The 14,652-nt window shown below is 50.2% G+C and overlaps 1 protein-coding gene across 7 annotated transcripts in view; it reads left to right on the plus strand.

Annotated features, from left to right (window-relative positions):
* Window positions 1-14,308, plus strand: part of SH3TC2 (SH3 domain and tetratricopeptide repeats 2) — an 86,483-nt gene extending 72,175 nt beyond the window's left edge. For 5 of the 7 annotated variants that reach the window (XM_047864780.1, XM_047864778.1, XM_047864775.1 and 2 more), the window contains 5 exons: window positions 6,272-6,422; window positions 8,487-8,609; window positions 9,756-9,906; window positions 11,717-11,928; window positions 13,778-14,308. In XM_047864780.1, the coding sequence (XP_047720736.1) occupies window positions 6,272-6,422; window positions 8,487-8,609; window positions 9,756-9,906; window positions 11,717-11,928; window positions 13,778-13,969 (829 nt within the window). In that variant the 3' untranslated portion in view covers window positions 13,970-14,308. The remainder of the gene's footprint in view (window positions 1-6,271; window positions 6,423-8,486; window positions 8,610-9,755; window positions 9,907-11,716; window positions 11,929-13,777) is intronic. The other 2 variants (XM_047864776.1, XM_047864777.1) reach the window with 2 other exon arrangements.
* Window positions 14,309-14,652: the final 344 nt, after the last annotated feature.

Below are 14,652 nucleotides of genomic sequence, written 5' to 3' on the forward strand. Positions count from 1 at the left end.
TCTGTCTCCCTCTCTCTCACCCTTTTCCTCTCTTGCAAGAATCGGGTGTCCTCTAAACCTCCCGCCATCTTTGCCTTCAGTTCTAGGACGGGAGGTTTGGATCCTTGCAACGTGTGAGGGGACAGGAGGTGTGGCCCAGAGCGACACCGCTTCCATTCCAGGACGCCCCATGAATGTCCTTTTAATGAGGAGTGAATTTTTGGCGGTCCTCATTCTATCATTCTGGAAGTTGATCCAGATGGGGATCTTTTAAGCTTCATATTCTAGAATTCTAATCTCTGAGATTCTGATCTGTACAACTCCCTTTCTTCTGCTTTACCACTAATGTGCGTGATACGAAGAAATTTAGGAAGTGCCTTAGGTGTCAGAGGAAACCCCTGCAAACATAAGGTCATCATCCCTTTGCAGAAAGCTCAGCTCGTCAAGGAGAACATGCTACAATGCGATATTTATTTAGCAGGTATAAATTACCTACTCCTGCAAGGCACTTAACAGACACAGAGAAACAGGTATTTGCATACACCTTGAGGTGGTTACTGTAATTTAGCTCTAAGCTTCCTGGTAACTGAGGGAAAAAGGGGAAAGCCACAGGAGGTTCTCATTGTCTGATTAAAAAAAATAAACAAATGTGTCTGTTGGAGCAAATGCTTTTCTGGCACTTGTTTCTGGGAGGCTCTTATTAAGTGGGTCTTGATGTATGGACAGAGTTCTTCCACGAAACTCTCCCTGTGGGATTTCCGTACTCACGACGCTCAAAGGCAGGAAGGGTTCCTGGGTGAGGATGGCAGGCATCTGCAGGGGAGGGTTTGGAGGGAAAGAAGAGGAGGGTTGGGGAAGACTTCAGGAAGGCGGTAGCGTGTGAAGAAGGTCTTAAGGGATTGGTAAGATTTCGGAAAGCGGAGGAGGGGAAGAGAATAAGATCTGGGGTCGTGGGGATTGCTGCAGCAGTGGGAAGGGGGGACCCATCTGGAAGACACTGTGTAGGTTTGATGAAGTTTGGTGTTCAAGTGGATATGGGTAGTAAGGGAGAGAGAGGCCTTCGGCCTGTCCCCTAGGAGGGGATGCGGAGGTGGGCTGGGGTGGGGAGGGCCTCCGGACTGGCACAGCGGGCAGCCATAATGAAAATGGTGGCCGGAATAGTAGCTAAAGGCCTTCACGGCGAGCATGCAGCGTTTACCAAGATACGTGTAATCTCAGGATAACTGCACAAATGTCCACAAAGACCTGTGGGAACTGAGAACGAAGGAAGCCAAGTAATTTGAAGCTGCGCAGTCGGGGTTGATACCCAGGTTGAGCCTAGCACAGGGGTTGGCAAACTTTTTGTTAAAGGTCAGACAGGAAATGTTTTAGGCGTGGTGACCATGTGGTCCCGGTCACGGCGACGCTGAGGTTGCATTGCCTTGTGAAAACAGTCGTAGACTACGTGTGGGAGGGAGTACGGCTGGGTTCACTGAGGTTTGGTTTACAAAAGCAGGAGAAGGCTGCATCCCGGTCTAGAGTCCATATTCGTAACCGCTCTGTATGTATTCTGCCTGTTCGGTCAGCAATTTCCCCCCCAGATAAACTGTTAGTGTGGATGGCTATAGCGTGAAGGCTCCAGGAGTTGTATGGATGAGCAGGGCCTCACTGTTCATCTGGTCTGACCCCTGCCTGCTCCAGAGAGTCCTGGCTGCTGACCCACTTGGTTTCACCAGTAGTAGCTCAGATCCCGGATTCCTCCATTTATGGTGGTTTCACTGCCTCATGCTCCCTTTCTACTCATGTCAATTCCTCCTATTTGAAAGGTTTTCGCTAGGGTGGAGGATGGTAGGTGAGGGCATACAGATGGAGAAAGCTGCGGCCCAGCCTTTGGGTGTTTGCCTTGGAATACTTTGCTGTCCCTTTGTCCAGGACTGTCAGGGTCTTGCTATCTCTGCCTCCAGGGTGACAGCTACAAGACCTAGTGTTTCCAGTCTCTCAGTGGGCAGGGCCCTTGGGCATCTTGTTTTCTGTCTTCAGGTGACAATGTATAGATTGTGCCTTGTACTGAACCAGGTGGGATCCATGGGAATTTTGAGGCTCTATTGAACCCAGCTGACAAATGTTCACTGGGCGTTTATTATAGCCCAAAAACCTGACAGAGAGCTATAGTCCCTGAGCTCACAATGCTTATAGTTCAAGATATTGACAATATTTACATACATATTTGCCGAAGGTATCCTATAAATTGTGGTAAGGGCCACCAAGGATGTGCATGTTATTTTTAGAAAGAAGACATGCCTGTATGCAACAAGTCTTCACGAAGTAATTCTTTGCATGTGGCTAGAATAGTCGCCGGAAGTCAGTATTCCTTATTCTTATTCTTATGCTTCTTACTCCTGTGGAATGAACAAAGAAACGCTTCGCCATTTGGTTTTCGGTGTAACTACTACAACCAACCACTAACATTTCTGTAACCCTGAAAGAGGGAAGCACTGCTCTCACTGACGTGTCATGTGATCACGAGGCTGGGACGTACATCACCACCCCTACTTTGGCAGGTGAGGAAACCTTGTTCGAGGCTGGAAGTAGCTTACGCTCTTCCCAAACTTCTAGGTTGTTAAAGGAGTTAAAAAAAAAAAAAGCAGAAGCCCTCCCATGTGCTGATTTCTGAGCCCGAGACTGAGCGCTGCTTGAGGGTGTGTGTGGGGTTCTGGAGTCAGATTGTCAGGGTTAGACTCTGGTTTAACGTTTATTTATTTTTGAGACAGAGAGAGACAGAGCATGAACGGGGGAGGGTCAGAGAGAGAGGGAGACACAGAATCCGAAGCAGGCTCCAGGCTCTGAGCCGTCAGCACAGAGCCCGACGTGGGGCTCGAACTCACGGACCGCGAGATCATGACCTGAGCCGAAGTCAGCAACCCAACCGACCAAGCCACCCAGGCACCCCAGACTCTGGTTTAAACAATGTCTATTACCTGGTCCCTGTCACTTACCCTTTCTGAGCCTTATTTTTCCCTATTCGTAAAGTGGATATAATACCGGGACTAGCTGTGTAGGGCTGTTTTGATGATTAAGTGAGATAAGGCATGTCAGGTGATCAATAAATGTCAGGGAATGATTACTGTCACGTATTACAAGACCAAACAGCAGAGGGCTCAACCTAAAGCTTTAGAAATGAACAGTGCCAACTTGGACAAATTAAAAAAAAAAAACCCTCTGAGTTTCTTTATTTGCACAATGGGCTAAGATCCCTCATGGCTTAATGTTTCTGAGGTTTAAATGACAGAATGGGCATTAAAATTCATATCCCAACACCTGGCATGGGTCAACCCTCAGTGAGTGGCCGGTCTTATTGTGGAAACAGGGCAGGACCAATGAGTGGAGGCTGGGCCAGAGGTCAGACACTCACTCAGGCAGGGCAGGGATCTGGAAAGCCCCAGCAGGGGATGGAAAGAGGAAGTCTGGGAATGCAGGTGCATGAGAGTCACTTGGCCACAGGTTCATGGTTGATGTCCAGGTGGGAAGGAAGGAACAAGGACTCAGCTGTAGAGAATGAACTTCAGGGGCAGGAAAAATGGGAAACAGAGGACTCAAGATTAGAGAGGAGGAGAGATACCCAGGCAAAGCCTTGGCAATAGGTGGCCGGGAAGAGCATGACGCTCGGGATCAAGGCTGATCGGATGCTGTCCCACCAGCTAGGCTCCTTACTTCTTTTGATTTGGGAGCTAAGCCACACCTAGGGGCTGCAGGTGGCGGCTGATGGAACTGGAATGCTGGTCCATTTCAGGCCAAGCCAGTGGCTCATCAGGTGAGTGATGGAGCACAGCCACTGGCATAGGCAAACAACTGGGCAGTGATGGGTGACAGGATAGGACAAAGGAGGCTGGAAACCACCTTCCACTTTCAGACCTTCGGGCACTTGTTTTCACTGGGCGTCACGGATCAGATGTACGTCTTGGAGGCAGGCAGTGGTCTCTGGGAAACCCTGTATGCACGAGGAGCCTTGATGGTGCTGTGTGAGCCGTTAGGTTTCTGTAAGTCCTGCCTTCCCCTGCGGGGTGTTTTTTGGAGAGAAATCCTGACGGCTCATCCACAGTCATAGTGAGTTCAGAGAGAAAAGGTCTGAGAAGCAAAGTTCCATTCCTCTTCTGCGATCGGCTTCTTTGTAATAACCCACGTCTTGCTCCCTGGGGGTCTGGAGAAAACAACCATAGCTTAAGGGTCTCCCAGGACAGCAAACAGTAATAAACAAAAACAGAGGAGGGAATAGGAGGATGAGATGTAGGAGTCCTGTCTTCGTCAACTGTTCCAGTGGGAGTGGGGAGAGTGGGGCTTGAGTCTTGGAAACTCTGCTTGAGGTCTGGGGTGGGGGGTACGGAGTGGGTGAGAGAAGATGGGGCCCCCGTTTATCCTAGCTCAGCCAGGCAGGCTGGTGACCAGCTCAGCACTATGTGCAGCTTCTCAGCTCACAGCCAGGAGAATGTCACAGTCTGACATTCTAATACTTGAGAGAGGGTGGCCTGTGCCCATCCTGAATGCCCTATCAAGAGCTGGGCAGTGGGGGGAAACCCGAGTTCTTTCTTCTCAGGAGTTGCAAGGGCCAAATGCCTGGCACTTTCTCCAGAAGGCCAGTAGCTGCCTCGTTGCCAACACGAATCAGGGCCTCATTAGTCAAAGGCAATGCTTGTTTTCATCACTGTGCACAATGATGAGATGGTAACCACGTTTGATGAGGACCTCCTAACTGTGCATACACTTGGTTGATGATGATCCATGTTTCTAGAAGGATCTTTATGGTTTGGAGTAGTTGTTCTCAGATTTTGATGTGCGTGGACATAACCCCTGGGTTATTAGGGTGTGTTAGGGTGCACCTGGGTGCATTAGGAATCCAGATTCGGAGCTTGCACCTGCCATGATTTGGACTTAGTGAGTCTGAGGTAGCTCTAGGAGTCTATATTCTTTAAAAAAATTTTTTTTAATGTTTATTTATTTATTTTTGAGACAGAGAGAGATAGAGCATGAATGGGGGAGGGTCAGAGAGAGGGAGACACAGAATCTGAAACAGAGTCCAGGCTCTGAGCTGTCAGCACAGAGCCCGACGCGGGGCTCGAACTCACGGAGCGCGAGATCACGACCTGAGCTGAAGTCAGACGCTTAACCGACTGAGCCACCCAGGCGCCCCTAGGAGTCTGTATTCTTAATAAACTCCCAGATAATGCTGCTGCAGGAGGGCCACGAGTCTCAGGGGAATGTGGGTGCTGTGAAATGAGTTCTGGGCCAGGACTCAGGAGAAGGGAGTTTTGGCCTTGGAGTTTCCCCCAATGTGTTGTGCAATCTCGTGCAAATTACTTCCCACTCTTGGCCTGTTGCCTCTATAACATAAGGGACTGGGCTGGATCTCCAAGTTTCAACCCAGGTTACACAGTGAAGTCACTATCGAGCCTTGACTAAATCCTCCCACAGTGTCCCAGGCCTAGCATGGCATGTCAACACCTTGGGGTCACTTTGCCCGTGTATGTGTGTTTAAAAAGCTTCTGGGTGATAATTGCTGCTGGAATGGAGAAATACTATCTAGATGATGCCCCGTGTTCCTTCTTGTTCTAGAATTCCGAATCTGTGCCACACTACATAGCCTGTGCGTCATTTCTTCTTTAGTCCCTGCCATGGGGGAAGAGTTTCGGATGTAAGACAATTTTCCAGATAATTCGAGTCCTCCGATAAACACCAACCTTTTAAGACTTGTGGCCCTTGTTCGATTTTTCTTCTCAAACAAAACATCTAAATCTTTTTGATGATGTAAAGTTACCACTGTGCTCATTCATTCGTGCTTTTATTTAATAAATATGCCTTTGGTATCCACTGTGTGTTAGGTGCTTATGGCAAAAAATGTTACAGTGTAACATCCAAAAGATGGATGTGGGCCATGGGCCATGATAGTGACTCTGATAACTAACCTGTGAATATTCATCACTGTTACACTGTTTCTCCATCCGAGCATTCCAGCTTCACCATCTCACTGAATCCTCCCAATAACCCTCGGAGGCAGGTACAATGACACCCCCATTTTACAGATGGGAAAACTAAGGCACAGAAAGCTTCTATACTTTCTCAAGTTCACACAGATGTTTGAAGCTGAGCCAGGCCTCTGATCTCTCCGTGTGACCAGGGACAATCTGGTCCTGGACAATCTGGAGGGTGGCTCCCTCCCAGAGCCTCAGTTTCTTCCTGTGCTGAGTGACTCCGAGGCCCCTTTGAGGGGGCCCTTGATTCACACTTAATGGTTCCATGTCTGCCCGCTCCCCCAACCCAGGTCTCTCAGGAGATCTCTCACCTGCATCAAGGAGAGCCTGCGTATCTTCATCGACCTGGGGGCGAAAGACAAGGCTGCCGAGGCCTGGCTCGGAGCTGGACGACTCCACTACCTCATGCAGGAAGATGATCTGGTGGAGCTGTACCTGCAGGTAAGTCTCCTGCAGAGCCCACCTGCCCCCTTGGGTCATCTGGGGAGACAGCGTACCCTCCAAAGCGACCAGCTGGAGAGAGGTGACGTCCATGCTGAGCCCTGGGAGGGAGGGGTGACGCTGGGATGTCCCCTGGACACAAGATGGAGCCCAGAGTGGTCTGGTGACAGGTGGCCGGTGCCTGAGTCCCATAGGGACGCGTGGGCTCTCAAAGAATGTGGCAGGAGAGCCGCTCATCTGTCGTGTCACGATCGATCTCTGCTAATCTCAACACAAACCTTGACTTCCGGGGTTTTGCGGCAATATGAGGCAAGGTTGATGAGTGCAGGGTGTTAACGTTATTGTCCTCTTCCAGTCTTTTTGTTTGCATCCCTTTAATGCCTGAGATATGGGACAGTGTAGTGATGAAAGGCCGGGGCTTTGCAGACAGACAGCCTGGAATCCGGTCACAGAGCCATCAAGTATGGACCACGTGACCTTGGCCTGGCGGCACCGGCCACATCACAGGGCCTCGGTTTCTTCATGGGTAAACCCCATCTCTAAGGGTAAGGATTATGTGTGTCACTTGAGTAGGAAATGCATATACAAAGCAAGCATTTACTAAATGCTTGGGACTTAGTGAATTCTTAATAAATGGCATTTTATTATTATTATTGTCATCATCATTGCTATTATCTGCACAGTGCCAACATTATGATGGTATACATCTATTTGTTTCATTGGAAACATGTCATTTAGCTTTTCTTCCTTCCCGTTTCTTATTTTTCTCCCTTTTTATTCCCCTTATTACTTAAACTCACACAAAGTCACTTCCGCCGAGACTTAATGATGGTTATGTTAACAGTGAGCGCATGCTCACTGTGCAAACACATCACATACCTGCTGTAGTTTAACCCTCATTCCGAATACAGCAGGAGTGTCTACTCCAGTTCCCATTTCACGGATGTGGCTCAATGAGGCTGAGTAACTTGCCCAAGGTGATACGGCTGGTAAGCTGTGAAAACTGCCCACGGGCCGTGTGACACAAAGCCTTCACTCTCAGCCTCCATGCTCTCCTGCCGTGGGACTTTAGAGCTGGAAGCGTTTTCAGAGAGCAGACAATTCGGCCTTGCCTTTCACTCTCCAGGACACGAGGCCCAGGGGCGGCTGTCTGGGGTGTGCATTTGCTCGGCCGGCAGAGCCCCCTGATTCCCGGATTCCATCTCCCCACCTGTTTCTCTGTGCAGCAAGGCAACAACAATTACTGCCGGGTCTTCCCCAGGGACCCATTGGCCAGCCCTGGTTGCAGGCCCATGCAACCCCAGACCTGATTTTCTGCAGAGTTGTTCTCAACCTCAGGCCCTCTGAGGTCCCACAGCTGGGCTGCAGACGCTGTGGTACATTCTTCAGCTTCCTCACTACGTTTTGTTTACATGCAATGTGGAATCACTGGCTAGAGATAGAGAGGTCGTGGGAGCCAGGGGAAGGGTATCACGCTGGAAGACACTAGCATTTCTTTGGCAGTAACTATTATGTAAATGTAGAGAGTTTTCCTTATTCTTTCTGAGCCTCGGTTTCTCTGTCTGCAAAGTGTAGGTGTTGGATGAGATCGCTGTTTTCCCAACTCCAGTCATTTGTGTATGAAGTTAATGGTTTTGCCACGTTTATGTATCGCCTGTACCGTTATTATTTTCTTTGACTCAACTTCAGATCAACTCGATTTGATCAATTAGAGCTTTTTACACTAAATCACACTATCTGAAAGCACAGATTTGGATGCATTATTCATCTCTCCTAAAACATATTAAAATAAATACTTAACTATTGAAACACAAAATGCTTGTCTCTGTACTGCTAAAAAATCATCTCAAGGGCTCCCCAAGAGATCTCTCATGCCACGATGGGGAAATGGCAGACTAGGGAATCGTAAAGCCTTCTTACCAGCCCCGTGAGTGTGGACCACAATTCAGCGTTCAGAGGATGTGAGCCGAGAGTTGAACCAGGTGGCCAGGACCTCACTCTTGCCGGTCCTGTGGCCGTTTGGAAATCTTCTCTGCCTTTGACAGCTGTCTCTGTCGCATCCAGGCAGCCATCCAGAAAGCCCTGAAGTCCGAAGAGCCCTCCCTGGCTCTCAAACTCTATGAAGAAGCGGGCGATGTGTTCTTCAATGGGACCCGCCACAGGCACCGTGCGGTGGAGTATTACCGGGTAAGTCCAGCCAGCCCAGCCAGGAGCTGGCACAAACGTGCCGGGGCCACAAGGCCTGGGGCCCACTTCCCCTCTCTTCCTGTTATTCCTTTTCCTTTCGTTCCTCATTCAGTGCCTATGTGGTCTTCCTTTCTTCAATCCACAAGCCCCCAAAGAAGGAGTTGATAAATTCTGTCATTCCTAGGCTTGATAAATTATCTTTTCTGGCAAACCACTCCAAAATAATTGCATCTCTTGGGTGAGTGGTGCTTTACGGTTTCTGGCTCACTTGTGTGTTTACCAGAATGTTCCCGGGTACCACTGGGGGCACGGTGGGGAGATGATTGGTCCAGGGATGAACGCTTGTGTTTTACTATGTTTTTATTAAGTGGGCATTAAAATACATTTAAAATATTAAACATGTGTAACACCAGCTCATCAAACCCATGAATTCATTATCGCAAAGGATGAGGCAGAGCGTTGGCTCAAATAATTGTAATTAAGTGATCCTGCAGATGCGAAGCAGATGTGTCAAAATCATAATGGTTGTTCGGTGAAGTCTGCAAAGCTTATTATATTGTTTGACCCTAAAATTTCTCTTATTCATTCGTTTGCTTGTTCAGCTCTTTCTTCAGTCATCAAACATTTATCGAACACCCACTATGTGCTGGGCACTGAGCTAGGGGTGAGGAGAGCGCGGAGTATGTCCCTGACCGTTGAGGTGCGCGTCGTCATATGCACTTCATAGATGAGAGAATTAAGTCGAGAGAGATGAAGTGACCTGCCTAAAATTCGATCGTCATAAAAATAACGGAAATGGCCATTTATTGGGCGCTCTCAGACAGCACGCGCGAATTCCACAGACTGCCGCGGGTGCCAAGGGAGCCTGTGAACTGAGACGTGAATAAGTTCCCATGTGGCCCTGAGATAGGTCATCTTCCTTTTCCCGATCTCGGCTTTTCTAGTCTCGGGAGGCCTGTTGACCTTTACAGTTCTCCTACCTCTAGAATCTGGGCAGAGCGACCAAGAGCAAGGACCAGGAGAGCGAGCTGGGAAAAGCCACGCGTGGCGGCCCCCCAACCCCACCAGCACAGTGTAAGCGCCTAGAGTGTGGTCTGTACCGATGATTTTTAGCTAGACTAGGCCTCCATGTGCCTCTCTTCCCAGGCTGGGGCTGTCCCTTTAGCGAGGAGGATGAAGGCGGTGAGAACGGAGCTCCGGGTTTTCAACAAGCTGACGGAGCTGCAGATCAGTCTGGAAGGCTATGAGAAGGCTTTGGAGTTTGCCACTCTGGCGGCCAGACTCAGCACAGTCATAGGTAAGTGATCCGGATGGTCTGGCGTGTTGAATGGGCGGGCTAAAAGGTTATCCTATGGGGGGGGGGGGGGATGGATAACAAAGCAGTAACAGCAAAGGCTCTGGAGTCAGACTGTGTGGGTTCAAATCCCGGATCCAACTGTCGGGAGATCTTAGTTGTAAGCAAGCTGCTTAATGTCTATAAGCCTCAAGTGTGTCATAGGGAAATAAGGCTTAAAAATAGCACCCACCTCATGCAGTTGTTATGAAGACCCATGATTATGCATGTAGAACCCGCAGCACAGCGCTTCCGCGCTTGGTACGTAAGTCCTAGATAAGCATTACCTGTGTCACCTTGATTATCACACCCACCATTGGTATTACTCCCCGGTATGGGGTAAATGGTATCGTATTCCCCGCACAGGCAGTGCCCCTGTTACCAAGGGCCTCTGCCCTAAATTTTTAATTGGTTGATTGTTAGTCAAAAGCACATCTTTCCCTGCGGAATTGAAATGTAGATGAAGGTCAGATTCCCATTAACTTCACTCACTAAGGGGCTGATATAGTTCGCAATTATCACAGAAGCTAGTGGGAAACAATGTGAGCCATCAAAACAGAAAAAAGGCGGAATAAAAAAAAAAAGATGAAGAAAAAACCCCACCCTCATCTTGAATGTTGGTGTTGAGGAAAAGCAGGTTTGATGAGAGAAGGCTTGATTGGATGTAGGGGCAAATGGAGTCTTCAGCGAGGATGCTTGGAGGGACTTCTGGGCATTCTCAAGGGCCTGAGACGTGGATGGCACTGGACTTTATTGGGTCTTAATTGCACTTCAGAGCTCTGTCTCCTTTTCCTACCTTTTTCTTTACTGCAGAAAATCTTATCTGAGTGACCGCTAGCTCGGCAGAGGCCTTGGGAGCCCCAGGCAGCTCCCTCTCTGAGAGTTCTTTCTCCTTCCCTGGGCAGAAGCTGAAAGCAGGCTATATCCACTTTTGTGCACTTCCCCATGACTGGATTTTTCCATATCAGAGAATTTTCTCTCCCTTGGATTTTTTCTTTTCTTGTTGGCGTTTGGTTCTTCGAAGCCTAAAAAGTGGTGTTTTTTAGATTGCATCAAAGAGCCACCTTGCAAATATTCCAAAAACACAACGGGAAGCCTTTGTTCTCTTTAAAAGGCCACTTGGTATTAAAGGAGTTGGTTATTAAAAGGACAGACCCGCCCAAACCCCAAACAACAAATCATAGACCCATTAGAAACCGAGGTTCTAAAGCATGGGTTTAAATGTGAGCAGGTCTTTGTAGTAATCTGAGACCTGGAGCTGGTGGTAAAAGCCAGAGGGTGACTGATGCCGGTGGCAGCCCCCCGGTGCTTCTCTGAAGGGGGAGACTTTCAAGGGAGAAGTCATTCGTTGCAAAGAATCCTTAGCCACTGCCTCAAGCTAGACTTGCCACCATGTCTCATTACAGGGATTTGGAAATCACTATCTCCCAGAATCTTGAGTTACAGTCACCTCTGTAATAAAGAAAAAGTTTCCTTCAGGAAATCGTCCCAGGAAGTCATGACGGGCACACGTGCTCTCATCAGTCCCTCCCAGAGCCCCGTGTTGCCTTTCGCGTCACTTACCGCAGGTGTAGTGTTAGTTTTGTTTGTGAGATTATTTAAGGGGCATCTGTGTCCCGTGAGGCGAGAAACCTCACGGGGGCAGGGACCTCTTCTGCCCTGTTCCGTATATCCCAAGCACCTCCCCTGATCCCCAGAAGACCTCCAAAAAACAGCACAGACTGGGTGCGTGGACGGATGCCGTCAGGTGTTGGCTGCACGATCTCTCCCTCAGTCTTCCAATTCCTAGGAGATCAGAAGCAGGAGCTGGTGGCCTTTCACCGCCTGGCTACGGTGTACTATTCCCTGAGCATGTATGAGATGGCTGAAGACTGCTACCTGAAGACTCTGTCCCTCTGCCCGCCCTGGCTGCAGAGTCCCAAGGAGGCCCTGTACTATGCGAAGGTATATTATCGCCTGGGCCGACTCACTTTCTACCAGCTGAAGGTAAGAGCCGTGCTGGCGTACAAGGTTGTGTGACAGCTACCATCCAACCCCACTCTTCCCTGACCCTTAGCCTTCAGGGTACAGTTGAGTGGGCCAAGATGGGGAGTCATATCTCACAGGGTGGAGGGGGGTGGTGACTCATCTGGGAACACGATGGTTCTTTGCTGCTTAGCCCCATGGGAGATCTCAAACGTGCTCCTGTCTGCTGAGGAGACGGATCATAGCTCAAGCTACTCTTTCTCCTTGCCCTGCTCTGATTTCCATAGCCGCTTTATCTGTTAGGTACAATGGGGACATGGCCTAGTGCGTGTGAGTTCCTCAGGGGCCTATGGACATACACAAGATACAAAAGAGCTGGAGACTCCCACATTAAAATCAAAATCAGTGTTTGGGGCGCCTGAGCGGCTCAGTCGGTTAAGCGTCCGACTTGGGCCTCAGGTCATCGTCTCACAGCTCGTGAGTTCGAGCCCCGCTGATAGCTCGGAGCCTGGAGCGTGCTCTGGATTCTGTGTCTCCCTCTCTCTCTGCCCCTAACCCACTCGCATTCTGTCTTTGTCTCTCTCAAAAAGAAATAAACATTAAAAAAAGTTTTTTTTAAAAAACAACATTAACGTTCAACTGCGCGTCTTCAAAATATTATGGATTAACTAGCCAGTTGCAACGCGCTTCTTATAAAGTTCTATACAACTGTAGGACAAATCTGGGTACGTGTTGACACGACTGAGAGAGCGAGGTGGGATCTCTGAATGTAGGCACGCCTCCGTCCTCTCGAGGCCTTAGCCCTGACTCCTGTTTGCTCTGCTGGAGCTGAATTCAGAGCTTGTTTTTCCAGTCACTTCTAGAACTGTATTGATGGTCTGAAAGTCTCTGCTACAATTCTGGCCCTTGAACTTTGCCCCCAGCATTGGCTTCCCTTTACCAGAGGTCCCTGTCTGCACCAGCACAGCCCTTAATCTCTTAATATTGTTCTGAGTCACGCCTGTGTTTGGCCCCCAGGGGAACCTCAGCGCGGCTCTGCTGTCCGTTTCTTATTTGCCAGAAGTTGTTTCTGGACTGAATTAATTATTGACTTATGAGGGTTAATGGGAACCAGACTGCCTTTTTGAATCTCACCCAAAGAAGCATCTGTTCCTCATTCGTACCATGCAGGAAGGGACGACGACGGGGTGGTGGAGGTGGCAGAGGCCATCTTGCCTCTGTCCCATAGCTCCCCGGAAGTGGTTCAGGGACACAGTGCAGACAGTCTGATTGACTCGACCAGCGGTTCCAGGGATTGCAAGGGGGGAAGAACTCAACTCAAATTAGCTTATGCAAAAGAGGCAATTTACTGGCTCCAGGAACTGGGAAGTTCAAGGATAAATTTAGGAGTTCCAGGTAGTTCTGGAGGCTGGCGCTCCAATGTCATCATGGATTTCCTCACCTTTTCTTGTATCTCTTGGCTCTGTATGTTTCTGCTTCTCTCTGTTTCTTGGTGTCCTTCCCGTCCAGCTATTGGCAGGCTTACGCCCACGTCTCCAAGGGTGAGGGACATTTTCTCTGTTAGGTCACACTGAGAGGTCCCAGGGAGTGGCTGGGGTAGGTCAGCTTGAGTCATTTAGGAATCCCCGAGGCACTGTGCCCAGGATGCTGCTGCTTCACGATCGGCTGAGCCTGGGTGAGGTGCCACCTGACGTGGACGGCTACTGGAGGTAGCAATGTCGCTGGTCCCCCAGGAACCAGGGGAAGGGGGTGGGAACATACGTGGGGTAGACAGAATCTGGAGTTCTGAGTTCCCGGCACTGCCTCTTGGCCTACCCTGGAGATGTCTGCTCACTGCTGTCTCTTCTCTGCCCCCACATCATGGGGTTAGGACGCCCACGATGCCACCGAATACTTCTGGCTGGCCCTGGCAGCGGCGGTCCTGCTGGGTGACCAGGAGCTGCAGGACACCATTAGGAGCAGGTTGGACAACGTCTGCCGGAGCCCCCTGTGGCACAGCAGCCCCTCGGGGCGCTCCTCAGAGAGGGCGCGGTGGCTGAGCGGGGGAGGCCTGGCCCTCTGAGGAGGGCTGTCCTACATCCGACCAGTGGCCATGGCCAGAAGCTGCCTCCCTGCCCTGGGCTCCAGGACACCCATCTGGAAGGTCTGCATCATCACCTGGCCCAGCCCCCTCATCTTACAATGAGACTAGCACCGCCCAGAGGGAGGGGCTCATTTGGGGTCGGCCACACCAGGAGTGGATGACAGAGCAGGGACTGGAGGTCCTGGCTTTGTGTCAGGGGTTGTCTAGAGCCTTTTCAGCGGACTGCGGCCCTTCCCCACACACAGCTTCTGAAACGCACTTTCTCAACACTCCGTTCTAGAGAAAATGAGAACCCTTGTCCTGAGGGGGCAACCTCTCCCCCCCCCCCCCCCCCCCCCCCCCCCCCCCCCCCCCCCCCCCCGCCGCCGTGAGGAAATCAGGCGCTGCTCTGGAGAAAAGGCAAGCAGATTGGACTTTGTTCCCTTCACTGACTGTTCTCAGGGAAAGACCCTCTCCTCTCGCCAGCAGAGAAACTGCAAATTTCTTTCTTTTGCCAGCCAAAGGGGGTGTCACTCCTCTTGCTCGCGGGGACTGGCAGGTGGGAATTCACCATGCTCTTAGCTCAAACGACAGCCCCAGGACGGCCAGCTCAACACACAGGGCCTGGGGTCTGATGCGGATCCACCTCTCCCTCTTGCCCGATGCTCTGCTCCTCCGTAACC

This window comes from Prionailurus viverrinus, chromosome A1 (genome assembly GCF_022837055.1).
Source record: "Prionailurus viverrinus isolate Anna chromosome A1, UM_Priviv_1.0, whole genome shotgun sequence".
Taxonomy (NCBI): Eukaryota; Metazoa; Chordata; class Mammalia; order Carnivora; family Felidae; genus Prionailurus; species Prionailurus viverrinus.